The sequence below is a fragment of the Gigantopelta aegis genome, chromosome 13 (genome assembly GCF_016097555.1).
Source record: "Gigantopelta aegis isolate Gae_Host chromosome 13, Gae_host_genome, whole genome shotgun sequence".
Taxonomy (NCBI): Eukaryota; Metazoa; Mollusca; class Gastropoda; order Neomphalida; family Peltospiridae; genus Gigantopelta; species Gigantopelta aegis.
This window is the reverse complement of record NC_054711.1, coordinates 29,082,317-29,098,331: the sequence shown is the minus strand read 5'-3', so window position 1 is coordinate 29,098,331 and position 16,015 is coordinate 29,082,317. Positions and strand designations below refer to the sequence as shown.

Here is a 16,015-nt window from a genome sequence, read left to right as displayed (position 1 = left end):
ATAGTCTGTGCAGCACTCATTTGCAACAATTTAAACAGTTTTTTATTTTTATTTGGACAGATATTGAACACGCCATCAAGCGACCATCTGAAGAGGACACACGCCAAAACAAAGTTGTGGTAATGGAATGAAAATCTTGCCCGCCTCCGACTCTTAACTGGCACTAACTGTTAAAGATGGATACCATACAGTCTGTAGTACGTTAGCTGTCGACGCAGACTAACGTAGATCAACTCGTCGGTCTGCGTCAGTCTGAGGTGGTCGGCGACCAGCAGCATATTTTATGGCAACCAGGCGTAACGTTTTCATCGTTAAAAAACCCATACGTCTTGTTTTGCTCAAGGGGCGTTCTCAAAAAGCGATTAGTCGCACCGACTTGTCACGTGCGAGGAGCGGTACGTAGCCCAGTGGTAAAGCGCTCGCTTGATGAGCGTTCGGTCTAGGATCGGTGGGCCCATTGGGCTATTTCTTGTTCCAGCCAGTGCACCACGACTAGTATATCAAAGGCCGTGGTATGTGTTATCCTGTCTGTAGGATGGTGCATATAAAAGATCCCTTGCTACTAATAGCGGGATTCCTTTGTAGCGGGTTTCCTTTGTAAGACTATGTCAGAATTACCAAATGTTTGACATCCAATAGCCGATGATTAATACATCAATGTGCTCTAGTATTGTAGTTAAACAAAACTGCCAAACTGGGTCCCCTTGCAGTAGTGTATGGTATTATTTCGGAAACTGAAATTTTAGTTTCTTATCTGAATTAATAATTTTAATCTCATGTGGTCATGTAAAATTTATTTTAATTGTATTATGCGAGCCTCTGGCGAGCATAATACATTATTTTTATTCCTAATATATGATACTGACAATACCGAAACACACGAACGTAATAATCTCTTTATCATATAATCTCAAGCTTAATACAACGTGTTTTTATAAACTGTACACGCAACTTCAACCCCAGTCTGCCATTACTAGGTATTCAAATGACGTAAGAATATATGGCACGCTGTATTTTTAATGGAAATGAATTAAAACTCGAATGACGTCATTTTGGATGTCCTTATATCAAAATAAACTAGGGCTTAACGGATTTTTTTGTTTGTTTTCTGAACGCTGGACAGCTTTCGGTGTAAAATTGCTATTGAAATGCTTTTATTTGATGACTATGAATGCATACGTCGATTATGGAAAGAAGTGTTTTATTTAACGACGCACTCAACACATTTTATTTACGGTTATATGGCGTCAGACATATGGTTAAGGACCACACAGATTTTGAGAGGAAACCCGCTGTCGTCACTACATGGACTACTCTTCCGATTGGCAGCAAGGGATCTTTTATTTGCGCTTCCCACAGGCAGGATAGCACAAACCATGGCCTTTGTTGAACCAGTTATGGATCACTGGTCGGTGCAAGTGGTTTACACCTACCCATTGAGCCTTGCGGAGCACTCACTCAGGGTTTGGAGTCGGTATCTGGATTAAAAATCCCATGCCTCGACTGGGATCCGAACCCAGTACCTACCAGCCTGTAGACCGATGGCCTGCCACGACGCCACCGAGGCCGGTACGTCGATTATGGAGTGTCACCCAAATACGTTTGCTTAAATGTCAATAAACCTAGTGCCGTGACCTCGATTAATTTACATCTCTAGTCCGTCCCATCATTGTATTAAACTGTTGTTTGTTTTGTTTTTTGTAAATAATTTCAATTTGGTTTCACGTTTGGAAATAGCCTTAAAAAAACCCCCCCCCCCCCCCCCCCCCCCCCCCCCCCCAAAAAAAAAAAAAAAAAAAAAGACCCCACAAATCAATCGGCTTAGAAATAAATAACATGTAGTAAATTTCATAGTATGAAAAAAGCTGTTCCCTAATGGACGGACTATAATTTGCAAAGTTATACAATTCTTAAAGTATGTGATCAGAAAAATATCACACACTTTGATTGCACTGAAAATGTAAGGTATTATATGATAAAATCAGTTATCATGAATATATGTACACTTAGCGAAATATGAACTTTGAGGATATACCTTTAAAGCGCATTGTCTTCACTCAATAGGTAACGGTTGTGAAAGAGTTCAAACAGCGTTTCCACGTGGAATTCAAGATGGACTCCAAACTTTGTTTTGGGAAATTCAGTTTGGACTATGCAGATGAAACCAGGAGAGACAAAGTGTGTTTTAGTTTTAGCGATGCAAGGTAAACGTTTTACTGATTTCTTGAAATAAAGGGCGGGTTGTAGGCCAGGGCAGAAGAAAAACGCTAGCCTAAGATGTGATGCGTTCTAGGTCCACTCCCCACCCACCCCATGATGGACTGTTGTTGTTTCCTGTCATAACCAGTTTCCACGACTGGTATATCAGAGGCCGTGGGATGTAAAGCCATATCAGTCATGGGTCGTATAAAAGATCCCATGCTGCTTTTTTGACCGGAGTAACCTGTGTGACTACCATTTTGTTATCAAAGATAACTAATACAAAATATTATACATTTATTTATGGGCTGAATTGGTCATGACTTAATGAATAAGATGATGTGACTAAGTTGGCTGATGGTGCTGCTATAAAAAAAAAAAAAAAAAAAAAAAAAAAAAAAAAAAAAAGATCAATACTCGACAACTTGAAATTACTTGTTCAAAATTTCGTAATCGGCGGCTAGAGGAGTGCAGTATTAAAATGCGGTTGATTTTAAAACGTGAGTTTGCATATTAAGTATCGCACAATCGCGATGGGACCAACTTGGTCACAACATCTTCCAGTGATATATTATGTTGTGTACAAGTTGTGATTTTGTTCAAGTTATAACGGATACAGAAGGAAAGAAAGAAATGTTGTATTTAACGACGCACTCAACACATTTTATTTACGGTTATATGGCGTCAGACATATGGTTAAGGACCACACAGAGTTTGAGAGGAAACCTGCTGTCGCCACTACATGGGCTACTCTTTCCGATTAGCAGCAAGGGATCTTTTATTTTCGCTTCCCACAGGCAGGATAGCACAAACCATGGCCTTTGTTGAACCAGTTATGGATCACTGGTCGGTGCAAGTGGTTTACACCTACCCATTGAGTCTTGCGGAGTACTCACTCAGAGTTCGGAGTCGGTATCTGGATTCAAAATCCGATGCCTCGACTGGGATCCGAACCCAGTACCTACCAGCCTGTTGACCAAGGGTACAGTAACATTATACAAGTTATAACTTGTATGACGTGTTTCTGCCAGTTATAACTTGTACATTTTTTTCCTGTACAAATTTAAAAACAAAAAACCCCACCCAACATAACTTGTACAGCTGTTGATCCTGATTTTGATACAGCTTGTACACGACCACTTTGAAGACATAACATGTTGCCCTGCAAGTCATATACTGAGTACTGTTATGTAAAATCCACAACGGCCTACGTGTATTATTTAATCATAGCTTTTTATTTGGCTGTGGTACACGTTGGCTTGAGGTGTGTTCACACCAATCTAGGCATACTTTCTATGGCTGGACTTTGATCAACTTTCAGTCTAATACCACACCCTCACAAGTAATGATTTCATTCTCAGATTCTATGATGGCAAGCACAGTGGATTATGATTCTTTGAAATTTTAATTCGACATGCTAAAAACAACTATTTAACGTCAAACGGACATCTTTTCAGTTATAGGGCAGGACGTAACCCACTAGTGAAACGCTCGCCTGATGCGCTGTCGGTCTAGTATCGATACCGTATGTGGACCTATGGGGCTGTTTCTTGTCCTAGCCAGTGCTCCACGACTTGCATATAAAATGCCGTGTATGTGCTATCCTGTCTTGTCCTCCAGGTACGATGTTTTTTGCAAATAATTTCAGTTCACGTTGGAAGAACACTAAAAGTGTTTTGAAAATAACAAGAGCGGGCCATGTTTGTGTGCATTAAAACAATCAGTTCAGAAGTAACTAAAACTGTATATTCAATGCATTGATGGTCGTCTCCTTGTTTATAATGGCTCAATGGGGATTTTTGTGGATCCATAATAATTTCGTTCATACCAATTAATTAATGTATTCTTCCAATCGTTAAACAAAATCTGAAATACTTTGTTCAGTGAGAATGCCTAATGCATTTATCGATGTAAAGCTTTGGTCTCACTACACAGTCGACTTCCGGGTGACAATTCATTCATCACGGTCCACTATGGTTCCTAATTGTAACATATGTTATGGTTCACATATTCACTTCTTGTAACTGGGGAAGAATTAAAACAATTTGTATTTTTAATGGTAAGCCTTCTGCCTGGATTTTGCCCATGCAGAGTTTCTGCCAGAGGATAAAAAGGGGTATGACGCCATGCCCAATTTTCTTTTTGCAGATTTTTTTTTTAAAGTTAACCTTTTGTCAAAATTAATTACTCTTATCACTACTGTATGATTTTTTTAAAAACCCTAACCCTAACCCATTTTCTTTCCCCCCATAACCCCTGTCATTCAGCACACACATTGTAAATATTCAATTCCATAGCACCATACCCAAAACTTTCTTTCTGGCAGAAACCCTGCCATGTTATTTTGTAATATTGTGCATTGACGTTTTGGGATATGGGTGCACAGCCGGAGTGAATTGGTTAATGTACCCACCTGTTCGGACCGGTACTACAGCCAGATGCGGTCATATAGCAAAACAAAAGAGACGGCAATGTTCACAATTTTGGAGTGAAAACAAATGCTTATATAATGTATGTTCGCAATGGTGTATTATGTTAGTGCCAACGATGACCCGTTCTATTGGCAATCTTCATTTGAATTTGGGCAATTTAACATGGATTTCAGTGGCAGATGATAACTGTGTAGCAAGACCTTTATATTTCATACTTTTAATAGATTGTATTTTTCATGAGTAGAGTACATCACTATTCTAATTATTGCAAACTCGGGATTATTCCCTTACTAGTAACATCGTTGTTTTTTTTTAATAGCACAACACTGAAACACTTCTGTCAGCTTTCGTGTCCAATCCTGTTGTCATCTTCGAAAATCAAGGTCTCAAGGAAGGCTGGCGAAGTGACCTGTGACCTGCTGAAAGACCTGACCTTGACCTCAGGTGAACTGGTTCTTCCTCTGCGACCACTGTTCTCTGACGTCACAAAGGTTCCTGACTACGAGAAGTCAGACGAGAATGACCGCGTGTTGTATGAGATCAATCTCCACCGAGTTTACCCGCGGATTGACAGATCTCTACACGACACGACCATCATGAGAAAATTGAACATCGTCATGGAGTTACTGTTCAAGATATTTGTTGAATTTAATTCAAAACCTCAAGTAAGAATTCGCTGGGCATTTCTTGTGTTTGGTAAAGTGTTTAATAGCCAATTTGTGATGTCTTGAAAATCTGCATCTTGTTTTAACTCTTTGATTTATGGACGTATGAAGGGGACCGCTTTATAGTCGGATGTTTCAATAGTCCGAAAGTTCCCTAGTCCGAAAGTTCAGTAGTCCGAAAGTTCATAGTCCGAAGGTTCAGTAGTAGTCCGAAGGTCCAGTAGTCCGAAGGTTCAGTAGAGCTATAGAACTGTAACCCTTGTGAATATAACTGAGAATATGCCTGCGTTAGGTCTGTAATCCTAGCATAAATGATCTAAATTATGGAAGAAAACAGGTGACAGGTGTTCATTGGTTCCTGCATCACTTATACGGTGGGATATTTCAGTCAGATGGGTCATGTGGTAAACGCGCAAAACCATCCATATACTCTGTCAAAAAAGAAACGCATAGGCTAAATATTCATGTAATTATAATTTTTTGGCTATAATTTGTAAAGGGAAACACTACAGATTCCGTACCATCAAACACCGCTCTCGCTCACTTCAACCCCGGTCGGGCTGCCTGTGCTACCTTGAACCTACCAATGTATGCGATCCCCACTTCTCCCTCCCCCAACCCTTTCCTGTCCTGGACGGAAGAGTTGACACTAGCCTGAACTTACGCCCACGACAGGCGTGCGCTATAACATCTTGCTCTGAATGTGCACGATAAACACCCTGAACTGAAATAAATTGAACTGTGGTAAACCATTAAGACAATACCCATGTTGGTTTGAAGTTGGACAATTTAACATAATGTGGGTTTAACAGGCAGAAAGAGTCTATGATACTTTAGATGATAAAACATTGCTATTTTCAGACTACGACAATACAGGTGACTAACGGAGACTGCACAAAGGAGCTAAAGAACTTCAATATGATGTTTACCGTGGATTCCTTTAAAATAATCGAGAATCTGCCCACCCTGGTCGTGAGGTGGGTCGACTTTGACGAAGTTAGGAAGAACGTGCAGGAGAACAAAACAACAGAAGCAGACGTGATGGCGGCCATTAAAAAGTCATGTGATCTACCTCGTGTTTACAACCTGGAAAAACTGGCAAAGGTGAGAATTGTTTGATATTTGTCAGGTTCTACATGTTAAGACAGGTCAAACCATAATTTGCCCCACCATACTTATTAATAACTTGCCGAGTATTTACACTACGATAATGTGTTTTTTTTTATATGATGTCATATGGACGGTGACATATAGCCCAGTGGTAAAGAGCTTGCCTCATGTGCACAATATCAAAGGCCGTGGTATGTGCTATCATGTCTGTGGGATGGCACATATAAAATACCCTTCGCTACAAATGAAAATATGTAGCGGGTTTTCTCTTTAAGACTATATTTAAAAATTACCAAATGTTTGACATCCGATAGCCTATGATTAATAAATCAATGTGCTCTAATGGTGTCATTAAACAAGAGCCATGACATCATTGATCCTCACAGCAGAAATAGAGGGCACAACAAAACAAACGAATTTTGGTTTTTGTACTTTAATTTTTTTTTACAAAACATTTGAAACTGTAAAAATTGTATTTAGTGTTTGTCGAAGTTAAAAGCAATGACAGATATAGTGTCACTATTATTTTGGCTTCGTAAACAATCAGTTTTAGCTGTTGTTTATTAATCATCATTGCACTTCGTGTTCATTTTGGAAAGGTACTATTGTTTAAATGACAATTTTTCTTTTCCAAATACGACCAGATGCATTGGTAAGTATCAAACTATGAAACGATGACGCCACATTGTCCTTAATAATCAAGCCTTTAATAATGTACACGGGAGGTTACTGAAGCATGAACTTGTTCCACCTAAGACAAGGTCCGGTAATAAAAATGTAAATATCGTATCTGTACTTTTCACTGTAGCAACATTACAGTGAAAATATGACTTTTCACTTTATGGTTTCATTATATTCATCGATTAAATACTGGTTTTGCAGGGGCGTGCGCAGGAAATTTTGCAAGGGGGGGGGGGGGTCGAGGTGTCTGGCGAAGCACGATAACATCTCAGTACTTCCATATCCATTCAAAGGAATGTAAAAAATCGAGATATAATTTTTTTTTCGCCTTGCGTGTGTGTGTGTGTGTGTGTGTGTGTGTGGGGGGGGGGGGTTCGACCTCCAAACCCCCCCTCCCTGTTTTGCTGAGTATTTGTTTTTAAGTTTGAAACTATTGTTGAAATACGTGAAGGTATAAATTAGTTAAAAGGTGGTTTTGTGTATTTAAGATGCTCTTAGCGCTAAGATCGCTTCGTAAAACGGGACCCAGGACTCCAATTGATAAGCCTTATTCAAATCATTATGGTTATTCTCATAATATTATTTTATTATTGCAGATCAACTCTACATATACCACAGCGTTTGGATTTTTTGAAAAAATGCTTACACTGAACGCAAAGCGTTGCAAACAGACAGACAGAAACAGTGAGATGCTGCCATGGCGAAATTCGTTCATTCGACCAAGATATCCCATCATGCCTTTCCCAGTGCATGCACTGGCAGCGAACCAGCCAGTACCTCCACAAATGGACCCTGTTGGCAAGTATTTTTAATGATTAATCTGAACGACAAAACCCGTAATACATGATCACGTTCATATCTCGAATGGGCATTTGGTAAAATAGTGGATGATTCCATGAATCTCTATCCAGTGTCTCGTCTATACGAGGACAGCCACTCCCACGGAGATCCTTTATTGCAGATGTTAACCCTCTTGCATCGCCACAAAGAGGACTGCCACCCACAGGCCAGTTTACTCAAACGAAACCGGACAAAGCTCATTAGAATAAGTACAAGCACTCATAAATCAATGTCGTAACAGTGATGATATGAGGTGTTCGAAAAACGTGAGTATTTTTTGCTCCATTGGTGGCGTCCTTCATGAGTACTGCCACCACACCTGTCGTTTGTAACCTCATCTAAAATGATTTTTTTATTAAAATTAAAACATTATTATTTGATGACACCATCATATTTCAGGTTATTGCAAATATATAGTGTTGAATATGTCAAACAATTATTTATTTTGGAAAATATATATAAAGCAGCCAAATTAAGAAAAGACGTTAAAAAAACAAAACATTTTTTTTTCACGAGTAGAGTTAAGTATGTTAAATTGCACCTATCATATGTACAAAATTATTTGAAGACAAAATCCAGTTACAAATTTAAGCACCAGAATTCTATATAGTGAATTACAGAATGATAAATTCTAAACAATTATGTATTTTTTAGTCGGAAATATCTTACAATGCAGCAAACTCAGAGAAAACCTAAATTGACTTGATTTGTGTGACCTAATTGTTAAAAGGTCGTATTAAATTAAATTAGTATTTGTGATGAAAGAATACATTATTTATTCAACTGTAGATGAGTTGTTTATGTTGGTAGTTAACATGAATATGAAAAGAAAAGAAAAATAATATAAACTACTACTGATTACAGAGTGAAGAGTACAACAGAATTACTTTATAATATATATATATATATATATATATATATATATATATATAGAGAGAGAGAGAGAGAGAGAGAGAGAGAGAGAGAGAGAGAGAGAGAGAGAGAGAGAGAGAGAGAGAGAGAGAGAGAGAGGTTATTACCAGAGTGTTTTTCGATATCGTCAGTATCATATATTAGGAATAAAAAGTGTATTATGAGAGCCTCTGGCGTGCATAATACATTATTTTTATTCCTAATATATGATACTGACGATACCAAAACACACGAGGGTAATAATCTCTTTATCATATAATCTCAAGCTTAATACAACGTGTTTTTGTAAACTGTACACGCAACTTTAATTCCAGTCCGCCGTTACTAGATATTCAAATGACGTAAAAATATGTGGCGCGGTGTCATTTTGAATGGAAAGGAATTCAAACTCGAATGACGTCATTTTGGATGGCCTTACATCAAATAAATTAGTGCATAACGTTTTTGTTTTTTTTTCTAAACGCTGGACAAATTTCAGTGTAAAATTGCTATTGAAATGTTTTTATTTGATGACAGTTATGGAGTGTCACCCTAGTACGTTTGCTTAAATGTCAATAAACCTAGTGCCGTAACCTCGATTAATTAACATCTAATTTGCAAATTCTTAGAGTATGTGACTGCACTGAAAATGTAAGATATTATATGATAAATAAATTATTATTATTATTATATATATATATATATATATATACATATATATATATATATATATATATATATATATATATATATATATATATATATATAGTCAAACTTCGATAAGTCGATCTTGAAGGGGACGAGGAAATAGTTCGAGTTTCAGGGAGTTAGAGTTTTCAAAATTAATATATAAGAGTTCAAACTTGAATCGGGAAGTAAATGATATAATGAACGTTGATGTATTTTGCAGATGTCAAAACATGGCGAAATGTAATTAGCAAATAAAACACCGAATGCCGAATAACACTCAGTATCGCGAAAAACCGTCAACATGGCTACCCCATAAACCGGTCTATTTACGTTTGACTTGTTTTTAAGGAATCTGCATACGATAGAACCCTGACATCAAAATACTTTTGTTGAATTAAGAAGACCTTCCCCAAAACAAAGTGCACAAATGAGGAAAAGACAAGTAGACATTTCAAATATTTTTATACATCTGGAAATGTATACACGACCGCCATTTAGCACTGTGCGTATTATATTAAATGGAAGGAAGGAAATGTTTTATTTAACGACGCACTCAACACATTTTATTTACGGTTATATGGCGTCAGACATATGATTAAGGACCACACAGATATTGAGAGAGGAAACCCGTTGTCGCCACTTCATGGGTTACTCTTTTCGATTAGAAGCAAGGGATCTTTTACATGCACTATCCCTAGACATGATAGCACATACCACGGCCTTTGATGTACCAGTCGTGGTGCACTGGCTGGTGCGAGAAATAGCGCAATGGACCCACTGACGGAGATCGATCCCAAACCGACCGTACATCAAGCGAGCGCTGTACCACTGGGCTACGCCTCGCCCTAAATATATTAAATGACGTGTAATATTAAACAAACCTAAATAATTAAATTTTCTTTGCGTCTATACACTTTGCAGAAATCTGATTGGTCCAGAGGTGCTTACATTTTTTCGTTCATATCTCGAAGTAACGCCTACGGAGTCATACAGTGTGCACACTGTTTTTTCGGTTCATACTTGCATGAACACAAAAAATAATTGCGGTCAATTCTTAAATAAACAAAAGTTTCACACCGCTGTCATTGTCGTTTGATTTCATCTTATTTTCGTGATTATACCCAATTAAGGTTCAAACACGCTGTCCTGGGCACACACCTCAGCTATCTGGACTGTCTGTCCAGGACAGTGGGTTAGTGGTTAGTAGTTAGTGGCTAGTGAGAGAGAAAAGGGTATAGTGGCCTTACACCTATCCATTGAGCCCTTAAAAACTCGTCCTGGGTTGGAGCCGGTACATGGCTGCGAACCCAGTACCTACCAGCCTGTAGTCCGATGGCTTAACGACTGCCCCACCGAGGCCGGTTGTCATTGTCCAAGTCTTGTCTGCTTTGCAGATTCATTGCCTAAGAGTTCTGGTGACGTCACATGACATGCGTCACTCTTGAAAAACAATAGCCCGGTTTACAGGAGTAGCTGAAGAATGTCAACATTAGACTACATGTATTTAATATCTTTACAACAGAAAATTGCATGGATATTAACACTTGTTGATTGATTTTGACAGTAAATTGAACAAGGTATAACATTATTACAATGCGCGTGTTGTTTTTCACAAAATTATTTTAATTATTTTAAATAAGAAAAATCATTTAAAAGCACTAATGTAAATCAGGAAGAAAACATTTATATTAAAAAAAGAAACGAAACAGCGCTAAAAATGATTACAGGTGCTGTTTGAAGTTAAAGGGACATTCCTGAATTTGCTGCAACTTTTAAGATGTTATCGACTAACAGAGACTTTTTAGCGATTGTAATTGCATATCAAATATATTTTTATTTATATATTACTACGTTAAATTTCATTTTATTTCCTAAAATGTGTTTTCGTACGTACGAAATTATTTTAAAACAGAATCCAGTTTGGGCTTCTTAGAAATATTAAGGCTACCAGAAACACATTGAATATACAGACACTGATATTCTAAACAAGAAAATATAATCAGTATGTAAGTTTAATCGTAGAAATATTTCATTAGTCGGAAACCTCTTACAATGCAGCAAACCCAGGAATGCCCCTTTAACCAGACTGTGTCTGTAACTGTGTATTACGTAGCGATGCTCTCCGCCATGTATGAGCACCGCAACAGAACAGAACAGAACTTTATTTCTCCCAGGCCGTTACACAACGGCATATGAGGAATATGCAATAACAATATGTGACACGATGTACGAACAACCCAGTGGAACACAGAACATACACCTTATGTAATACAAATGACATAGGAGATGAATTTCACTATTTATTCACCTGCACATTTTTGGTAAAGCCATACTATTATATTAAACCCAGTATGCTGAAATATAAACGTTTGATGACCAATAATAAAATAAGTGCCCTTAAGAAACTATGCAAATTAATAAAAGAAATTATTGACAAATTCCATAAACCTTCCCCCTCCCCCCCCCCCCCCCCCCCCCCCCCCCATAAACTTCACTCTCCACGGGATTTTTCTAAGGAGAGCTAAACATTTTCTTAAAGGCAACTACTGTATTCCTAAGTATAATGACATGCATTATATAAATTATATATATATATGACACTCTTCTCCACAATCATCCAATCGATGAAGATACAACTCCACCCCCAACGCTAAAATCAGCGTGTTGCCTTCTGTTAAATGCTGGATTTTCTGGGCATTTTAAGTTTGGATGCAGTTGCAACTTCCAACGCCCATCACCAACAACATCACATAATATATATGCCTTTAGTGCAGGATTCTTAATAATTAAACGTCCAACAACTATCAGTATTTAATGCTTTTAGTGCAGGATTCTTAATAATTAAACGTCCAACAACTATCAGTATTTAATACGTTTAGTGCAGGATTCTTAACAATTAAACGTCTAACAACTATCAGTATTTAATACTTTTAGTGCAGGATTCTTAATAATTAAATGCTTTTAGTGCAGGATTCTTAATAATTAAACGTCCAACAACTATCAGTATTTAATGCTTTTAGTGCAGGATTCTTAATAACTAAACGTCCAACAACTATCAGTATTTAATACGTTTAGTGCAGGATTCTTAACAATTAAATGCCTAACAACTATCAGTATTTAATACTTTTAGTGCAGGATTCTTAATAATTAAATGCTTTTAGTGCAGGATTCTTAATAATTAAACGTCTAACAACTATCAGTATTTAATAGTTTTAGTGCAGGATTCTTAATAATTAAATGCTTTTAGTGCAGGATTCTTAATAATTAAACGTCTAACAACTATCAGTATTTAATACTTTTAGTGCAGGATTATTAATAATTAAACGCCTAACAACTATCAGTATTTAGTACTTTTAGTGCAGGATTCTTCATAATTCAACGTCTAACTACTATCAGTATTTACTTTTAGTGCAGGATTCTTAATAATTAAATGCCTAACAACTATCAGTACTTAATGCTTTTAGTGCAGGATTCTTAATAATTAAATGATTTTAGTGCAGGATTCTTAATAATTAAAGGTCTAACAACTATAAGTATTTAATAGTTTTAGTGCAGGATTCTTAATAATTAAATGCTTTTAGTGCAGGATTCTTAATAATTAAACGTCTAACAACTATCAGTATTTAATACTTTTAGTGCAGGATTATTAATAATTAAACGCCTAACAACTATCAGTATTTAATACTTTTAGTGCAGGATTGTTAATAATTAAACGGCTAACAACTATCAGTATTTACTACGTTTGGTGCAGGATTCTTAATAATTAAACGCCTAACAACTATCAGTATTTACTACGTTTGGTGCAGGATTCTTAATAATTAAACGTCTAACAACTATCAGTATTTACTACGTTTGGTGCAGGATTATTAATAATTAAACGCCTAACAACTATCAGTATTTACTACGTTTGGTGCAGGATTCTTAATAATTAAACGTCTAACAACTATCTGTAGCATTCCATTGCCATCAACATTTTGAACATGGTATGTCCAACTAAACGTCGCCGTATTGAACTATTAGTCATGCGAAGATTAACTTAAAACCATTAAAAGTTCCGAAAGTATACAAGCAAGTGATATAATCCCTGAAGCAAAAGCGTCTTTATTTGAATATACCCATACGAGACAATGAATGAATGTATGAATGAATGAATGTTTAACGACTCCCCAGCACGAAAAATACATCGGCCATTGGGTGTTAAACTATGGTAATGCAAACAAATAAGGTGATGATCAACATCAATATAAAAGTTCAAAATTTAAATAAAAACAGTGTAAAGAACTGTACAAAAATACAAATATCACAGATAGATACTGACTTTTACTCAAAATTTCAATTTGTGCTGTATTGGCCATTCTCAAAGAGAATGTTACACCCCTGCACCACGGTTAGGTTACAGCACGCGTAGGGGTATACAAGACAAATACAAGGCCGCGTACAAACAGAATGCTAGCGGAAACAAACGACAAAGTACAACAAAAGCTTTTGCGTCAATGCATACCCCTGAAAACAGGCCACCTACAAAAACCAGATAATTGACTCGGTCCGGTTTAGTGGGGTTTCAAACAAACAAACACTGTCACATGTAGGTTCAATGGCAGGACTCGTAGTATTAACTGCGCTATGAAATGTTCACGTAATGTAAGTAACAAATATTCTCAAGACGTAGGCTCTAAATGAAAAAAAAGGAGAAAAAACAACAAAACAAAAACAAACGGAATAACAACATATGCACCTGTCTTTCAATTTCCCCACATTTTAAGTATCTGTATTTTTATATATATATTTCAGATGGCTGTTTGTTTGCTGTTGGAAAAGTGAACCCCGGATTATCGACAATAGAGAAATTCCGTGAACTGCCTTCAATATATAAAGCTATTTTAGAGTCTAAGGGAGCATTGATCACGCCTCCAATGTGTCATGGGAATCAGCTGTTGTTTTGTAACGGCTGTGACGTCACGGGTAGCTCGTGTAGAAGGTGTACGAAGTGTTATTCCGTGTACTACTGCAGCAGAGAATGCCAGCAGAACGATTGGCGCAAACACAAGAAAGTCTGCAAGCAGCGACCATCACAGTAGAACGATTTTATTTCATAGCATGCTGAAAAATCTAAATTATTAGTAAATGTACATTGATAGCTTTTTTATCTGGAAAATATTAATGACATGATAGTGATAGCTGTTTTTATCTGAAAAAGTATTAGTGAAATGACACTGATAGCTGTCTTTATCTGAAATATATTAGTGAAATGACATTGATAGCTATTTTTATCTGAAAAGTGTTAGTCACATAACATTGATAGCTGTCTTTATCTGAAAAATATGAGTGACATGACATTGATAGCTGTTTTTATGTTAAAAATATTAGATATGACATTTACAGTTGTTTTTGTCTGACAAATATTAGTGACATGCCATTAATAGCTGTCTTAGACTGAAACATATTAGTGTAATGCATTTATAGCTGTTTTATCTGGAAAATATATATTTGAAAATAATGAATAGTAAAATAATCGATTTTTGTATTATTAATATGCATGATATATGTGATTGTAATTATAGCCTCTATTAGAAACATACTTATCTGTCCTTGATTTGCATAGCGCTAAGCGGCCCCAACCAGTCACTAAATGACTTCCGGCGCGTTCACGCTCCAGTCGCTTGCAACAAAGGCCCTTTGTTGCTACTGAATTGTGGAGTAGTCATGGACTTGTTCTTTTATTTTTTGACGTTAATAAAGTTTTATATTACTATTATTGTTTGTCAGATTGTGTGCAATCTCCTTCTTTTACAGAAAAGAAAATGTCGGCACACAGCAGTGTGGAAAGGATGTTAGACAAAGTTGTGTTCGCTTCCTAGATCCTCCAGAGAATAGTCGTCTGGTACGATCAAGAAGTAGCTGCTGCCGCTCTCGATACAAGCCTAGCGCAGACCAGAGCTATCGGGGAATGAATGACTGTTTGACACCCCAGCACAAAAATACATATCGGCTATTGGGTGTCACAACCAGGGCTATTGGGTGTCACAACCAGGGCAATTGGGTGTCACAACCAGAGCTATCAGATAAGCGAAATGTTGCTTGGAGACGTTTTGCTGAGCGGTTAGCTCATGGCAATTTCACCGCACTCAATGAGCTAAGTGCTGAGCTAGTTTGCTTATATCACTGTCACAATGACGTCATTCTGACGCAATTTTTGTTTTTCCATTGGTCAATTGCTACTAATGAAAATTGTAGCGGGTTTCCTTTCTGAGACTATATGTCAAAATTACCAAATGCTTGACATTCAATATCCGATGATTAGTAAATAAATGTTCTTTAGTGGTGTCTTTAAAAATAATTACTTCCAAAGACGATAATTCTTCGTATTCTATTAGAAGACTGTCACTTCGCTAAAGGATACACCTTCCTACTCCGTCTTTCAGAAGACCGCCACATCCATAGACTACATATGTTCTACTACATCCCTCCTACTCCGTCTGTAAGAAGACTTCCACTTCCCTAGATGAT

The 16,015-nt window shown here is 37.1% G+C and overlaps 1 protein-coding gene across 1 annotated transcript in view; it reads left to right on the top strand.

Annotated features, from left to right (window-relative positions):
- The window catches only part of LOC121387246, a 37,752-nt gene extending 22,495 nt beyond the window's left edge, over positions 1-15,257 (top strand). Inside the window, exons 9-14 of the mRNA XM_041518271.1 lie at positions 61-119; positions 2,065-2,204; positions 4,951-5,296; positions 6,158-6,400; positions 7,684-7,885; positions 14,300-15,257. Coding sequence (XP_041374205.1) covers positions 61-119; positions 2,065-2,204; positions 4,951-5,296; positions 6,158-6,400; positions 7,684-7,885; positions 14,300-14,586 — 1,277 coding nt within the window. The 3' untranslated portion in view covers positions 14,587-15,257. The remainder of the gene's footprint in view (positions 1-60; positions 120-2,064; positions 2,205-4,950; positions 5,297-6,157; positions 6,401-7,683; positions 7,886-14,299) is intronic.
- Positions 15,258-16,015: the final 758 nt, after the last annotated feature.